General features: G+C 38.6%; 1 protein-coding gene across 2 annotated transcripts in view; it reads left to right on the plus strand.

The window, feature by feature from the left end:
- The window catches only part of MUSK (muscle associated receptor tyrosine kinase), a 208,486-nt gene that overhangs the window by 73,816 nt on the left and 116,459 nt on the right, over nucleotides 1-18,211 (plus strand). For both annotated transcript variants that reach the window (XM_036739041.1, XM_036739042.1), the window contains exons 3-5: nucleotides 884-1,035; nucleotides 6,282-6,409; nucleotides 16,785-16,926. In XM_036739041.1, the coding sequence (XP_036594936.1) occupies nucleotides 884-1,035; nucleotides 6,282-6,409; nucleotides 16,785-16,926 (422 nt within the window). The remainder of the gene's footprint in view (nucleotides 1-883; nucleotides 1,036-6,281; nucleotides 6,410-16,784; nucleotides 16,927-18,211) is intronic.

Here is an 18,211-nt window from a genome sequence, read left to right on the forward strand (position 1 = left end):
AGGACATATTATTTCTTTATATTTAAATTTTACTTCCTGAAATTTCAACCCATTATTCCTAGCTCTGTCATTTAGGATCAATTGAAATGAATCCGATCTTTCCTATACCATGATCTCAGCCCCTGAATCTTCTGTCAAGTATAAGTTATAGTTTATTCTGTATTATTTATGTATATGTCACAGCCTTTCTGTTGTCCGTCAGTTGTTTCAGTCCTGTCCATCTCTTTGTGTGACCCCATTTGGGGTTTTCTTGGCAAAGATACTGGAGTGGTTTGCCATTTCCTTCTCCAGCTCATTTTATGGATGAGGAAACTGAGGCACACAGGATGATGTAACATGTCCAGGATCACACAGCTTAGTAGGTATCTCAGTCTGGATTTAAACTAGGTCTTCCTGATTCCAGGCCCAGCACTCAACCCACTGGCCCATCTAGTTGCCCTAAGCCTTTCTATAAGATCATAAGCTGTGAGAGCAGGATTAATTTTGGATTTCTCTAAGCACCAAAATACAGTGTTCTTGCACACAATACTTAGGGACAGCATATTGGTACAAGGGATGAAGCACCAGTCCTGGAGTCAGGAACACCAGAGTTCAAATTTGGCCTCAGACGCTTACTAGCTCCATGATCCTGGCCAAGTCACAACCTCTGCCTCAGTTTCCTTATCTGTAAAATGTGTATAATAACAACACCTACCTCCAAAGGAGAATCAAATAAGACAGTAATATAAGCTTGGCACACAGTAAGCACTATGTAAGTGTTAGCCATTATCATTACCATCATTATTATTTTTATTATTATTATAGCAGGCACTTAATAACCTTGGTTGAGTTTAGTTGAATACAAAAGAATATAGTCTTCTTAACCAACCTGCCTGTTTTTCAGACTCTTTGATACTCGATACAGTATTCGAGAGAATGGGCAGCTTCTAACCATTCTGAGTGTGGAAGACAGTGATGATGGTGTGTACTGCTGCACTGCCAACAATGGAGTAGGAGTTGCAGCTGAGAGTTGTGGGGCCTTGCAAGTGAAAATGAGTAAGTACCATTAATTAAAATATTGATAAATTAATCAATTTGATTAATTAATGAAAATTAATTAATTAATGAAATTAAGTAATAGGAAGACCATTAGACCAAAATAGTTCTAACCTTCCTTGATTTTTTTTTAAAAAGGTCTACTATACTGTTAACTATTCAGCTTCAAAAACTTTTCTAATCTATGCTTGCCTGGTAATTTAGTCTCCATAGTACTTTTAATAGAAAATCGACCCATTGTAAAACATTCTCATAAAGGTATCTTACAGTGACAACTAGAAGTAGATGAACTAAGTGTGATTCATGCTTTAAAATGATGGTGATCTCTAAGCTCCCTTCCAGCCCAAACAGTCTAAGATTCCGTGATAAGTAAAATCACAACCTCTGGAATCCAGGAAGTTTCCAAGTTATTTTGGGTTTTGCTCACCAGACAAAACCTTAAAATATAATTTGGCACACTTGTGACAAACGATATTCATTCCTGTTCAAAGCTGATGCTTTCATTTGCCCACAGCTTTGGAGTTCCTTTATTTCACTAAACAAGTTAATAGTAGTATATATTTGTATAGTTCGTTTCCTAAAATACATACACATAGTATGTCTGATTTGATCATTGTAGTAACTCTGAGGAGTCAATGCTGGCAAATACTATCTTCATTTTATAGATGATGAAGCTGAGATAGAGGTAGGTAAAAATGACTTAAAAGCTCTTGATGCCAAATCTAATTCCTTTAGGGCAGCTAGGTGGCACAGTGGATAAAGTGCCCAGCCCAGGGTCAGGAAGACTCATCTTCATAAGTTCAAATCTGGCCTCAATTTCCTCTTTTGTAAAATGAGCTGGAGAAGGAAGTGACAAACTACGCCAACATCTTTGCCAAGTAACCCCAAAAGGGGTCACGGAGAGTCAGACACGACAACAACAATTAATTATTTTTTCATTACACAACACCATATGTTTTACTGTACAGCACTGAATCATGGGACATGGGTGAAAGGAAAATACTAGTCCAAGTTGAATGGTATAGCCCCAAAAGAAGTTGTCCTTGGAGATAGAATTTAGTTTTGATAGATACAATCCACTGATGAAAATCCACTAGGCTATGCTGCATGTTCAAACATAAAAGCACCTCATTCAGTCATCTTTGAGTGAAAGAAAAAGTCCTTAGTTTTGTCCCATTTCTGTGATAATAGCAGGTAGATAAGGGTGTAGTCTATGAAAGAAACGACATGCATCCCCCATCACAATAGCCCACTTTCAAAGACAGTCTTTCATTATGTTTTAGTAATGTAAGATAGTCCAGAGTGAAATAAAAGAATTACAACGCAGTTCCCACAAAGATTTTCTTGTGAATGTTATTGTAACCAGCATTCGTAACTGGGCAATCTCTTTATCATTCTACAGCTCTGGTTACATGATCATTGCTAGAAAATTTCCTTTGAGAGGTTGATAGCCAGTGTATTTTGTTTTCATGCGGCTATCTTGGCTCTACCCCCATAGCCAGTGTATTTTGGAGCCACTTCTTAATACAGTGCCTGTGCCAAATTAATTTCATTAATTAACTAGTTAATTGATTTCTCCAAATGGTTTCATTGGCAACTATGTGGCACAATGGATGGAGCACTGGGCTTGGAGTCAGGAAGTTGTTTTTCAGTCTTTTTCAGTCATGTCCAACTCTTTGTGACCCCATCTGGGGTTTTCTTGGCAAAGATACTGGAGTGCTTTACCATTTCCTTCTCCGCCTCATTTTATAGATGAGCAAACTGAGGCAGACAGGGTTAAGTGACTTGCCCAGGGTCACACAGTGTATGAGGCCCCATTTGAACTTAAGATGAGTCCTCCTGACACCAGGCCCAGCACTCTACCCTCTGCGCCACCTCACTGCCCCTTCCTGGAGTCAGTAAGACCTGAGTTTAAATTCAGCCAGAGAGCTTACTAGCTGTGTGACCCTGGGCAAGTCACTTAAGCTCCATTTGCCCGTTTCCAAGTTTCCTCGACTGTAAGATGGAGACAATGGTGGTATTTGCCTCCAAGGGTTATTGTGAGAATCAGATGATACAATAATTTGTAAAAGACATAGCACAGTGACTGGCACATCATAGGCACCTCGTATAGTTATTTTTCAGTCATGTTCAACTCTTCAGCAAACCATTTGGAGTTTTCTTGGCAGGGATACTGGAGTGCTTTGCCATTTCCTTCTCCAGTTCATTTTACAGATGAGAAAACTGAGGCAAACAGGGTTAAGTGACTTGTCCAGGATCACATAGCTAATAAGTTTCTGAGGCCAGATTTGAACTTGGGTCTTCCTGAATCCAAGCCCAGTGCTCTATTCATTGTACCATGTAGCTGCCGCATTAGGTAGGTACTTAATAACTGCTTTTTCCTCCCCTCCCGCCATTTAAAGAAAAACATGAATTGAATCCATAGAACTAAGAATCATGTTGCACAACCTCCCCCTTCCTATATGAAATTTTATTCTAATTATATTATACTTGAAAAGACTCTGGATAAGATATCAGAAGAAATGGGTTGACGTACAGATGCTGTCAATAGCTAAAGTTGAACAAATTCTTTAACTTTACTGAGTTTTGCCTTGAGAAGCTATATACCTGGGTACACTGCCTGCCCAACCTCACAAGAATATGTTAAAAGATCAGATGAGCTTCTGTGGCATCCTGGAGCATGCTCTGGGGTATGTGTCAGGAGACCTGGCTTCTCATCCTAGTTCTACTACTAATAACCATATAATTTAGGGCAAATCCCTTCTCTCTGGGTCTCAGGTTGTTTATCTATAAAATAGGATGCTAGGAGTGGTATGATGTGATGAACAATGACAAATTTGGGCTCAAAGGGTCCAGCTCTGTGCCTCATGAGTTGTCTAGTTGTAGTTTGAACAAGTTGCTTTATTTTACTAAGCTTCAGATTCTTCATCATGTTAAAATTATTTTAAAAGGAAGGGATTAGACTGCATAACCTCTAATAATAATAAGCATAGTAATAGGGACTGGATCTATGATTTCCACGTGGAAACTTTCATAGGAAACCTCCATGTGAAGAAATCCCCTGTATCAAAACATATTTACAGTGTTTTAAGGCTTTTGAAGTGCTTTCTTGATGTCAGTCTTGTGTTATAATTCATATACAGTTATCCTTTCCACATCATGGGGGTTAGGGGTTTGGTGCCTGCCAATCTGGAAAATCCACATAAAAAAATTAGCCCTCCCTTCATACCAGAGAAGAAGTCTAAATTATTATGGTATTAAAAGATAAAAGATGTTCTGAGTTTCTAAATGTTTTCTGTGTCATCTGCTGGCCTTTGCGTGTTGTCTGCAGCTTCCACAAAACTCTCCAAAAAATTCTCATTTGATTTCTAATGCTGACCCCTGATACATCAAAATTGCAATTGGAAAGTTGTGATGTGGAAGGAATAACTGTAAATATTATCCATACTTGACAGATTAAGGTTAATTTGCTTACCCATGACCACACAGCTAATAACTTTTTGTTGGTGGTGGTCAGTTGTTTCAGTTGTGTCTGACTCTTCATGACCCCATTTGGGGTTTTCTTGGCAAAGATGCTGGAGTGGTTTGCCATTTCCTTTTCCAGCTCATTTTGTAGATGAGGAAACTGAGGCAAACTGGGTTAAGTGACTTGCCCAGGGTCACAAAGTTAGTAAGTGTCTGAGACCAGATTTGAACTCAAGTCCTCCAGATTCCAGGCCAGTATCTACTACTCTTCCACCATTAATAACTTTGTGCAATATGATTGGAACCTGTCTCCTGCCTTCAAGTCCAGTATTCATTACACTAGACCATGCTGCCTCTAAGGTACATTCTAACTCCAAGTTTATGATCCTATGTGTATATGACATGCAGCTGCCAAATATTCTAAAACTCTATGATAATATTTGTGAAAATGAAAAGTACAAAATGCTGTCCAAAAAGTGTTATTAGCCAGTCAGCTAGCATTTATTAAGTGCCAACTCAGTGCCAAGAACTGTGTTAAGCACTGTCCCCAGAGCGGAAAAAATTCTTACTCTCAAGCAGCTCACAGTCTAGTTTATCATCCAACATAAAATCATATCAGTATTTTTTAAGTAAATTAGTTTTATTGTGATTTTTAAAAATCATCCCACTATATACCTAATGTTCTTATTTGGCTCTACGGGAGTAAATAATACTTTACACTGTAAGTGTATCCTGGTGCAAATTGTATGTAGATTGTGTATTTCAAAATTAATAATTTAGCATACATTAGGACAAAGATATTGACAAGCCATGAAATTCAACGCTTGCACAGTTGTGGGGAAATGCTCTTTCATTGCTGATTTGAACGCAAACTCTCAGAATTTTGCTGGAGAACAAGCTGATCGTACAGAGTAAAGGTTCCAAAAGTAATCTTCAATTCAGTAATTCCATTGTTTCAAATGTATCCTGAAGTGTCATAGGATGTAAAAGAGGGATGAGAAGAGAGAGGGAGGAGAAAGAGAGATAGCTATTTACAGATTTTTACAACATTATAAAATATAATTTTAGAAACCCAGAAATAATCTAAACACCCAACAATGGGAGATAGTTAAATAAAATGAGGCTTATATAATTGAATGCTGTAAAGCTATTAAGTCCAACAAGTGTGAAAAAGAAAAGAGGATTATTTGGCCATGAAAAAAGAAAAGTGAATGGGAATAAGTAAACAAACAAAAATCCCTAATGGATGCCCAGGGAGAGTGACTAAAAAATTTCATTGTGATATTTATTGAAGTTTATTAAGCTAAAGCTATATACTTGTTAAAGCAATTTTAATTGTATTTATGTTCAACATTAATTTCAATCAATAATTTAGATAAAAATAAAACACATAAGGAAGCTGCTTTCTCAGTGAGTCCTTTGACAAAGTAAAAAAAATTGCAAAGTATCTAATCACTAATTTATAATTAAATTTTTTGCTCAGTTTTGCTTAGCCCAACAACCACTTAATAACATTTTAAAATAATTTACTACTCTAATAACACTAACTTCTTAGGTTAAATTAACATTTAACTTTGGAAATTTACTACCTCCAGAGTGTCTCAGAATTACTTGTGAAAGTGTGATTATGTGACCACTAATAAAAGCATTTAGACCTTTTAAATTATCCCACCTGCACTGTAAATGTAAATGAACTCTAAATTTAATGTTTTGTCAACATTTATCCTATTTTGATATCTATAAAATATTCAACTCTTGTTTTGGGCTTTTTTTCCTTTTAGAGCCTAAAATAACACGTCCTCCTATCAATGTAAAAATAATAGAGGGATTAAAGGCAGTCTTGCCATGTACTACAATGGGCAATCCCAAGCCTTCAGTATCATGGATCAAAGGAGACACCATACTCAGGGTAAGTTTCTGAAACAGTGTATTTAACATAAAATATTCATTTTCAAAGACTTATTATAATTTTATTAGTTATTCATATCAGTCATATAATTCCATGTTTATATCTTCTGGACTGCTGCCATAGCTTCCTAATTGGTCTCTCGGTGTCTAGTCTTTTCTTGTCATCCAAGTATTGGTGCTAACTTCTTTTACCAACCTGTCTCTCATAGTGAGAGACATAGAAAAATTAATATTTTTCTTGTTAAAATTATTTATTTTTAACATTCCTTTTGTTTAAAACTTTTGAGTTCTAAATTCTTTTTCTCCCTCCCACTTCCTCCCCATCTACTGAGAAGGCAAGCAATACAATGTCAATTACACATGTGAAACCCTGCAAAACATATTTCCATATTAGCCACGGTTTTTTTTTAAAAAGGAAAAAAAATATGAAAGTGAGAAAGTTATACTTAGTTTGCACTCTGAGTTCATCGATTCTCTCTCTAGAGGTGGATAATAATTTTTTCATCATGATTCCTTTGGAATTGTCTTGGATCATTGTCTTGTTCAGAGTAGCCAAATCTTTGACAATTGATCATTATTAAAATATTTCTGTTAGCATGCACAATGATCTCCTGGTTCTTCTCACTTGGCTTTGCATCAGTTCATATAGGCCTTGACATGTTTTTTTCTGAAACCACCCCCACCTCATCATTTCTCATAGCACAATAGTGTTCAATCATACTCATGCCACAACTTGTTCAGCCATTGCCCAACTGATGAGCATCTCCTCAATTCCCAATTCTTTGCCACCCCAAAAAGAGCTGAAATAAACTTTTTTGTACATATAGGTCTTTTATCTTTTTCTTTGATCTCTTCGGGATACACACCTAGTACTGCTATTGCTGGGTCAAAAGATATGCACAGTTTTATAGGCTCCTGGACATAGTTCTAAATTGCTCTCCAGAATGGTTGAGTTCACTACTCCACCAAGCATTCATTAGTGTACCTCACATGAAGTTATCCATGGTATGTGGTAGATTGATCAAAGTGTTTTGAGATCATTATAGATTGAGAACTGGAAAAAGAACTTCAGGGTTATCTCATCCAACCGTCTCATGTCTCTGATGAGGAAACTTGGGCTGAGGAAAAGGGAAGTGATTTGTCTGTGATTGTATAAATAGTAAATAGTAGAGTTTGGACTCGAACTTAGGTCCTTTGACTCCAGACCCATGTTTCCTCTTCTATTATTAAGAGGGAAGGGGCAATGAGCAGAGCAGTAGTACCTAGAAAGAAAAGGAAGACTTGAGATTTTGCCCTCATATTGCACAGAGGAAATCATATTGAAAGACTGGTAAATCTTAAAAGAATTTCTTTGCTCGAGAGGAAGTGAAGTATAGTAGGAAAAGCACTGCAACTGGGTCCAAATTTTTGCCTTGTTATTTACTTTGTGTTCTTGCATAAATTTTTTATCCAGCCTGTGTTTTAGACCACTAATTTGTAAAATCAGGATGTTGGACTAGGCAAGGTTTCAGATCTCCCCTGGCATTAAATCCTATGATATAAGCCAGTGAGAAATCTAATGAATTACTGAGCTTGAAGTAGTTTTAAGGAAGGGCACAAAGTCACGTAGGGAGAGAGAAAAATAATGCCACCTCCCTTTCTATTGCTAGAGATCAGAAGATTGATAAAGAAAAGGGTGTGTGTGTGTGTGTGTGTGTGTGTTGTCTGTGTAGGTTCCAACAGAAGATATCATTAATATGGGGCCTTACATTTGTGACTTTTGGATTAATTGCTCATTTAAGGGCTTCTGTTTGGTTTTCTCTGACTTTCAATAAAATTTTCTCCTACATTATGTTAAATCATATACCTGGAAGTAGGGAGGTAGCTGCCTCTTAATGGGCAATACCATGCATATGTTTGTTTAGCTACAAGCCAAGATAAATAAGGAAATCCTTCCAAGGAGAATTTGGTTCTTCATGGCATGAGAGGCTCTGTCAAAATGATTCCATTTTAGAGAAAAAGGACTCATCTGAGACTATCCATGTAAGCACATGTAGGAAGGTACACTCTCCTTCCTCCTCTCTGCCTACTAACCTCCCTAGCTTCCTTTAGGTCCCAACCAAAATCCTTCTTTAACTGGAAGATTTCACCAACTCCTCTTAATTCTAATGCCTCCCCTCTTATTTTTTATCTATTTATTCCATATATCTTGCTTTGTATGTATTTGTTTGCATGTTATTTCTCCCATTCAATTATGAGCCTTTTCATGGCAGGGTCTGTCTTTTCCTTCTTCTTATATCCCCAGTACTTAGCATAGTGCCTGGCACACAGTAGTCACTTAATAAATGTTTATTGATTGATTCAGGGGACTCCATGATAAAAATGGGGAATTTAAGAATTTCTTAAACAATCTGATAACATAATAGAGTATCAGGCATTGAATAAATCCAGTTGATGGTACTCAGTGAACTCAAATTCTATGTCTGAAGATCAGTCACACCTTTTGGCATTATAAAAAGCAAGACAATGGAGTCTGAATGCAGATTGAGGCAAACTATTTTCTGTCTTCTTTTTTCTTTTTTTTCTCTTTTTTTTTTGGTTTTGCTTCTTCTTTCTCATGATTCCTTCCATTGGTCATGATTCTTCTTTACAACTTGACTATTGTATAAATAATTTAATGCCAAGGTATATGTAGAAGATATATCAGATTCCATGCCATCTTGTGGAGGAGAGGGAAGGGGAGGGAGGGGAAGAAAATCTGGAACTCAAAAACATGCAGAGCTGAGTGTTGTAAACTAAAAATAAAAAATTTTAATTAAAAAAAAGAGCAAGACAGCCTGACTGTGGAAAGCAACCTTGAGTCTGCTCTAGAGGAAAGACTGAGCCCTTGAGGACTCCCTCTTCATCTCTCTACCTGTATCTCTAGCAATGTGGAACAAAGAAAGAAAGTATTTTTCCTTCTCCCTCTGTCCCCCACCAGCAGTAACATCCTGTATTAGAAACACAAGACAGTAAGAGGAACATGCTTCCACAAACCCTGAGAGGAGAAATTAGGACATAGCTTCCTGAACCCCAGCCCTTTGTGACAAGAGAGGCAAGAAGAGGGAGGCTTGGTACCTGGAGATAGAATCCTGATACGTGGGAGAAAGCAAGGTTCAGAGCCAAGATTCCGAGAGAACAGAATTGGGGGAACTTCCTGATGGTCCCAGGATAAAGATCCCTACAGAACCTAACTGAGAGTTTCAGCTGAACCAGAAGATGGAGGAGGTGAAGGTTACATGTATGAAGTGTCCAGAAATGTCCAGTGGAACAGCATCTGGCAGTGTTTAAAGGCCAAGGTCATTGAGAAGGATGTGAAGACATTGGCAGCCCTACTCCATCAGAGACATGATTTTCTGATCCTTGCAAAAAAGTCCTGAGCACGCATGTTCTCTGATGATATTGGGTATATTTGTGAGAGAATATATCCCATGTTTGTGGAGAAGATGTTTTGTTGCCACTATTGTTAATAAGAGCCTTTGCTTTGAGCTAATTGTATTATCTGGCTGATTATTGAATGAAACCCACCAGTAGGGACTCAGGAGAGTGATCCCACAGAATACTTTGAACCTGGTATAGTCATCTTCAGGGGGAACCTGGAAGTTGGAGGAAAGACCCAGGTATTACCTACATACCCTCTGCATCTGCAATAGCTGAGTCATGATCACACCCCTTGCACGTATTAAGGAATTCTTGAGGCTTCAGGGCCTAAACTGTGGTTCACTCTAGTTTGAGGGTGAACTATGGAATAGCTTCTCCATTGTTTGAGAAATGGTGGGCTTAAATGATTGCAAAACTACACAAAGTACGATTGATTTGGGGAATACCCATGAATTGTTATGAAGATACCACTAAAGAGGTCTTATATAGTATTTTGGTATTTCTGGGCCTGTGTAAAATGCTAGATAAGAGCATTTATGGGGGGGGGGGAGGATAATGTAAATTCTGCTCTATGTGAGTTTCCTAAGGTAGCAGAACTTCCCAAATTCCTTAGAGAGATACTTGAAGAGGAAGTTGCCTAGAAAATAATCATAAAATCACCTACCTTTGCCATGAGGTCATGAGAAAAAAAAATTGAACTATCTAGGACAACATAGAGAGCTACCCAAAATGGCGAAACCCTTAAAGTAGGGTTCTTCTAGTCTTAAACCTCCTGTTTCATCAAAAATATAGGCCCAGGTGTTGGAACAAGTTCTGAGATAGAGACAGCAACTGTATCCTTAATGAATTGTCCACAGGAAGTGGCCCTTAGTTCCTGGACACACTCTTACCCCAAAAGGAAAGGAGAAATTTGAGCCCTTGACGGTAAACATGTTACTGGGTTCTACAGAAGTGGCAGGTGTCAGACACACTTCCTAGACAGCTGCTAGAGCATCAGGGTCCCTGCATTTGACATGTTCCATGAGTTAGAAAATGGGAAAACCTGCTTAATGAAGTACATTAATGCTTGAGGACATGGGATCATCAAATTTGGGAGTAGGGAGCGTGCCAAGGATCTTCACACTTTACTAACTGCAGTATGAGGGGGAAGTGGGGGCTGAAACTATTTCCAACATGTGTTACAAATGACACAGTAGGAAGTGGTAATTGAAGGGAGTGACTTCATAGTGCATGAACCATGGAACCATGAACCAGAGAGTCCTGAGGTAGTGAACTATTATTGTGATAACTTTGGTTATCTTAGAAGCAGGACCAGTTTCCCTGTTCCATCTGAAAAAAATTGTTCAGAAGAAATGAGAGTTGACTAAGAATGCCCCCATGCAACCATCCCAAGGGAAGATTTGACCAAACATGGATCACAGATTTAGGCAACTATGTGGCACAGTAGGACTCATCTTCCTGAGTTCGGATGTGGCCTCAGACACTTACTAGCTATGTGACCCTGGGCAAGTCACTTAACTCTGCCCCAGTTTCCTCACTGTGTATAAGGGCAAGCAAAGTGGGACTTTTGTTGTCTTTTGTTTTGGAGTGCTTCTCAGCACTAAGGCAATCAAATGCCTTTGATTGAGTCTTGCCTTTGTTTGTAGGAAGGCCTACACTCTTTTGTTAATTAGGTCATGAGAGGTATGAAACCCTCAAGAGGTGTGAAGCACTTTGACCCTGAAGAAGAAGAATTTACTCTCAGGTTAGCATTTTGTTTTGGGGCTCACTCATTGGAAGAGTGTTGGTGTGGAGACTCTGGGTAGCCATTAAGGAGCCCCCCAGTCTTTGAAAACCCAGATGTTGGAGCTTCTCTCTCTAGTAACTATGCATGCATAGCTTTGGTCAGAAAGCTAGAAGCCTGTCTGTTGATATTTTCTCTGTTTGTATTTGCTCTGAAGTTCAGGGTGCTGACTTTTTCCCCTGAACTAAGTGAATGATAGATGTCTGTTTGATTAAAGTGAGATTATAAACCCCTTAAAGTTTCTTTCCTTAGAAAAGCAGATCAAAGAACCTGTGCTGGCAGCCCTCCTGTGTGTTGGTATTAATGGTCTTACACAGCCACAGTAGCAGCAAGTAACATCGTTTGGGAAATGAGCTGGAGAAGGAAATGGCAAACCACTCTAGTATCTTTGCCAACTCCCCGCAAAAAGGTGTCACAAAAAGTCAAACACAACTGAAAAATGACTAAACGACACAAACTATACATAAGGATCCCTGCTAGCTGCATATTGACTGAAAAAACCATATATTAAGAATGTTCCATTGTATTTTTATTTATTTTGTTATATATTGACCAATTACATTTTAATCTGGTTCTGGCTACATTGGAAAGCATGGGGGTGGGGAGGTGCAATGTGGCCACCCCAGCAGCAGGCAGCATATCATATGGCCTTGATGCCTGGGTACCCTTGAGAAATCATTGGAATGAAAGATATGACTGAGGCCTTAAGAGCCTTAATTAGATTTCCATATCTACATCATTTGTCGACTTTTGCCAACGAAGGTAAATGATTTATATTACATACAAATGCCAGCCTAGATAGCCTGAAAGGTGTCTTGTACCAGGAAAACAAAAGTTTGTAGAAGCCTATTGCATTTGTCAACTTGGAACTTGGCAGTTAGACCCATTCTCCTATTCATAAATGATACTTTGGACCCCTAATACCCACAATCATCAGAGAGTTTCAAGATAGAGTTCATGAAAATCCACAGAATCACGTTTAAAAATTGGAAGGATTGTCGTGTAGAAAGAAGATAAGATTTGTTTTGCTTGACCCCAAGGATACAATAGAACAAAGTTGCAAAGGGACAAATTTTGCATTAGTTCAATGTAATGAAAAACTTGCAAAATAACTGGGGTTTTGCAGTGAGCTGCTCACTAGCATTCCCCTTCACCAGTTTTTTCAAGTGAAGGCTGAATGACCACTTAAGCTACTGTAGTGGAGGCTGTTGGCTATGTAGAGGTTGAACTAAATGACCTTGGAGATCCCTTCCACCTCTGAGATGTTGTGATTCCAGAAATACGGGCATGCAGAACAGTTCTATTTAAGTGTGGTTGTTCAGTAGTTTCACTCGTGTCTTCATGACCCCATTCGGGGTTTCTTGGCAAAGACACTAGAGCTACAGGCAGCTAGGTGGCACAGAGAGTAGAACACCGGCCCTGGAGTCAGGAGGACCTGAGTTCCAATCCGGCCTCAGACCCTTGACACGTGTACCAGCTGTGTGACCTTGGGCAAGTCACTTAACCCCAATTGCCCTGCCCAAAAACCAAAACAAAACCAAAAAAAAGATGCTAGATCTGTTTGCCATTTCCTTCTCCAGCTCATTTTACAGGAAACTGAGGTAAATGGGGATTAAGTGACTTGCCCAGGGTCACACAGCTTTAGTAAGTGCTTGAGGCTGGATTTGAACACAGATCATCCAGACTCCAGGCCTGGCACTCTATACATTGTGTCACTCAACTGCCCCTCTATTTCTAGAAACCTATAGTGTCAAATTGGATGACACCAACAGAGATGGTCAGATGCCCTGGCAAGTTATGGGTACAATGGATAGTATAGGCATAGGCCAGGGAGAAGCAATGTAGAAGCAGTCTCCATATCCCATAGACCCTAAGCTTGGACTCAGTTCTCTAAGGAGTACATAGTAGGGCTCTTACACCCTGTGCAGTGATCTACAGGGGATGGTTCTGTCCCTAGTCTGCTCTAACAGATCAGGATTCAGAAGTGACTCCCCCAATGAACAGTTTTCCATTTAAGATAATCAATTTTGATGCTTTCGATGCTGTTTGTAGCACTCAACATACTCAGTGTTTTCTGACTCTTCTCGAAGGAAGTATTTGTGCTATATCAGCATGAGGATTCCAAGGAACCAGCAAGCCCTAAGCATCTCTAGTTTCTCGACCTCAAAGCATTTTAAACTTATTTTTCATCACCATTCCTTGTGGCCAATGTTAAACTGAAGTCACGAAAATTCGATGTATGTTTACTTTGTTTGGAAGAGCTTGTCGAATTCCTCAAAGAATGTCTCTGCTTCATTCTTAGCAACAGCCATTGGGGCATAAATAGCCACCATCTTCGTTGGGATCTGTTTGTTTATATTCATCATGAGTATTGCAAAGCAAGATGACCACGTGGTTCATGAAGTGATATTTCTTACTGCCTTTGGGTACCTGATGAAACCAATTCTGCCAGCTCCTTTATTTGCCTTTCTGAGGAGAACCTACAAGCTATGTTTTAATTTAGCTATAATTCCTTTATATCTTTTCACTTAGCTTGTATAGAGGGTACCAATGTAAATGTAGGACAGTTCTAACCACACCAAAACCAGATCATTGCTGGCTGTCATTTTGAGAACAGCAAAACTAATGTCATTGAAAAACTCTGTGATTCTTAACACACTTTTCATTTACTCACTGTCAATCTCGATAGAGAAGGATAGACCATTTTGTATTTTCTTTGCTTCATGGCCTGCATTTTGCTCCTCCTTCCCCCCCAAAAAATATAGAACTAGAGGATCTAAGATTCAAAGCTGAAAGGCACCCCTGAGGCAATCTCCAATGACCCCCTCATTTTGCTGAGACTGAAATCTGGGAAGGTTAAGGCCGACTTGTCCAAAGTCCCATTATCTGTAGGATGTTATCAATGTGAAGCCAAAAATAGCCTTGGAACAGCATAGCCCAAACAGGTCATGTGGGAAGTAGTGAAGTGGCTTGTTCAAGGCCGCCCAAGTACTAAATATCATAGGTAGGGATTTAAACTAAGATCCTTGGACTCTGGCACCAATGCTCTTTGCCCTGTAGCATAACCATCACCTAAAGGCCAACCTGCTGCTGCTGAGTCTCTTTGTAATTAGGTAGGCTAGACACAGCCTGTTTCTGAGTCCATACTCAAAGCCTTTTCTACCTCAGAGCGATGTCCTACTATACTCACTGGGAGAGCATTTGAGAACCCAGGCTCACCCCCATGCCATAATGTGGCATCAGTGTAGGATTTTGTTGGAGAGGGCTAAGTGATACGAATGAAAAAATGAAAGAGTTGAATTAAATTATTTATTTCCATGTAGTTTCTAATAAAAAATTTGGGTAGAAAACAAATGGTTTTAAAAAATTACTATCTTATGAGAATAATTAGCAGAAAAATAGGCATTTCATAGGATCTTTCATGTCTCTAGTCTTTATCATAACTTTGGAATGTAATACCACAGCAATTGTGCTAAATCATGCCTTCATTATAAGAAGTCAATTTCATTGGTACTTCGACCCGAATAAGATCATTTAAAATTATGTAATCTTCTGAGTTCACGTTACTAGCTGTTTGAAACTGGGAAACTCCCTTAACCACTACCTGCCTTAGGCTTCTCATCTGTAAAATGGAAATAATAGTAACCCCTGACTGCCGGAGTTGTGAGGATAAAATGAGAAAATATTCATAAAGCACATGGCAAGCTTTAATGCACAATAGATATGCTAACTAATACTATCATGGATCTGTTTCTGCCTCACAGTCGATGATTTCCACCAGCATGGCTGTTGTTTGTTGGTTTTTAAATGATGAGGACTTACCTCTTAATACTATTTTAATTGAAATTTAGTGTCACGATGCTTTGTTTTAGTCATATTGCCTTCCCATTTTCATTACTGTAGACCCACCCAATAAGCCCCTTGAAAAACTATCCCAGCTTTAAGTGTGACACGGCGACCATTCAAAACAATAATACACAAGTCCCCATGGATGCTTACTGTTATGAGCCAACCAGACGACCCATTAGTTCAAAGCAAAACCTATTTGATCAGACAGCATAGCAAATAAAATAATTAGTTTCCTCCACTGACAGTCATGTCTAGCCTCCCTAAGGTTACCAAACCGCCAATGGGGTTTAGAAAATAAATGCGGCCACAGGACAAACTTGGAGGCCATACCCAGAGGGAACATGTGCACTAGAGAATGCAGAAGGGGCATATTCCAGTGCTGCATGTCCAGAACACAGGCTTGTGGTGCATACAACTGTGTCTGAGGCAACTTCCATCTCCAATACTGCAAAAGCTATCAGTGTTCTCAGATGTTGTCCTTCTGCAGTCCTTTTCCTTTCTTTGTTGGTTGTGTCATCTCTGCGGAGCACTGCCTCTCTGCTCTTCAATGCATCATCTCTGCTTGGTGTCTTCACCAGCTTCATGGTCACTGAGTTGCTCTCTGCTACAATCTACTAAAGCTATTTGTCATCTCCAGAGCCATCTGCTTCTCTCTATTACCACATGGTAGGGGGCAATAGCTAGTGAGTTTTTTTGTTAGGGAAAACTGCAGTTCTTTTAATCACCAGTCAATGGCAAAGTGCAATCATACCCAGTCAGACATCTAGCAAAAAGTGGGCAAAACGTTCTAGGCTATGATTAAGTTTATTCTTCTTTATTTCCTGGATCTGGTAATGATTGAAGTACATTGTCCTGGACAACCATCTGACTTGTAAATACTGTTTCTCTATTTTTTTTTCCTATTGTGAGACTATTTCCTCAAAGCTTATCTCAGGAACCCCTGAGTAGCTTTCTGTAGCCTTTCTGTAGCCTACTCCCAAGTTCCTCTTTGGTTATCATACAAATAAAATTAGATCAAGGGCAAATGTTCAAGTAAAGCATCCTTTTGGCCTTCCCTACCCAACAAAAAAGTGTTGCTCTCTGTTACTTCTCATAATGTTACTGTGTACAACCAACTCTCTGGGGGGGAAAAGTACATACTTTTAAGTTTAATCTGCATTATTAACATTCTTTACCACTTCAAGTCCAGACAATGAACAAAAGAATAAATCAAACCCTACTTTGTAACATTTGTAGATTTCTGAGATATAAATGCTCAAACAGAAAATTTAACGTTCCGCTCTCATAAGCCAGTACATCCTGACTTTTAATCATATAACACAGAATCCTTTTCTGTTTCTCATAGGAAAATGCCCGAATTGCGATTCTTGAATCTGGGAGTTTAAGGATTCACAATGTTCAAAGGGAAGATGCAGGACATTACAGATGTGTGGCCAAGAATAGCCTCGGAACAGCATATTCCAAACTGGTCATGCTGGAAGTAGAAGGTGAGTTCTACCTGTCCTTGACAGATCAGAACATAAGGTTTTTAAATTCCATCATGGAAGACATATACCTGAACCAATTCAGAACAGAGATCAGGGTAAGAACACCAAACCAAGAAAAATCCCAACCATGAGACTACTATGATGGGAATGAGGATGCCAAATTAAAAGACAACAGAATAATTAACCACATTCTATCAAAGTCCAAGTTCAGTAGTCACTCATTGCATTTATTAAGCATGTAAAAAATGTACAAGGCACTCTGGTTGGTGTTGAGAAAATAAAGATAAAAGTAAAATGGTCCCTACCCTCAAAGAACTAACTTTCTGCTGAAACCAAAGAGAGACTAATTTCAGCGGTTTAGTGGAAAGAGCTCTGGACTTGAGGTTAAGAGAGAACTGGTTTTGAATCCTGTCTCCAAAACTGACTAGTTCTGTAATCATGAACAAATCATTTCATTTCTCTGACTTTCAGTTTTTAAAATTAGGTGCAACAAGACCAGTAGTACGTATATCACAAGATGTCGTGGTAAATCAAATGAGATGATGGATGCAAAACATAAATTTTATAAATCTTCTACAACATACATAAATCTTATAAAACATAAACCTCATAAATCTTAATGTGCTATATAAATTGCAACTATTATAAAAATTTCAGTGGAACTGAATAGAAACTAGGACATAATTTTGCTGGTTTGTGGTTTCCCTGGTTCTCCATAGTTTGACCTCATCCTTCCTTTCCAGGCTTATATTCCACTACTCCCTTTCATCTACATGTTGCTTTCCAGTCAAAATGGATTACTTACTATTCTTTAGAAAAATGTTTCATTATTTCTTGCCTATGTACCTTTTTTCACACAACTACCTATTCCCAGAAGCTTTTAATCACCCACATCTATCTGTCTGAATCTTGCTTATACTTCAAAAAAAATCCAAATCAAATGTCACTTTCTCCATAAAGATTTTTCTGATCCTACTGCTAGAAATAATCTTTTCCTCCTTTGAACTGTCTGGACATTTTGTTTGTACCTCTCTTTGTTTGTTCTGTTCATGCACACAAATCCTGTTCATGGATGTGTGCTGAGGGGGTAAAGTGAGTAGTATAATTTTCCCTACCTGACCACAAACTCTTTTAAGTTATAGATTATTTTCTTTATCCTTGAATCTCTCTCAGCATTAAGCACAGCATTCTGCATGAAATCTTTTTAAATGTCTATTGAATGTTAGTTTTAGTACTTGTAATGCTTACTCTTATGAACTGTACAGTTCTAATAATTCATTTTTTA

The sequence above is a fragment of the Trichosurus vulpecula genome, chromosome 9, assembly GCF_011100635.1.
Source record: "Trichosurus vulpecula isolate mTriVul1 chromosome 9, mTriVul1.pri, whole genome shotgun sequence".
NCBI lineage: Eukaryota > Metazoa > Chordata > Mammalia > Diprotodontia > Phalangeridae > Trichosurus > Trichosurus vulpecula.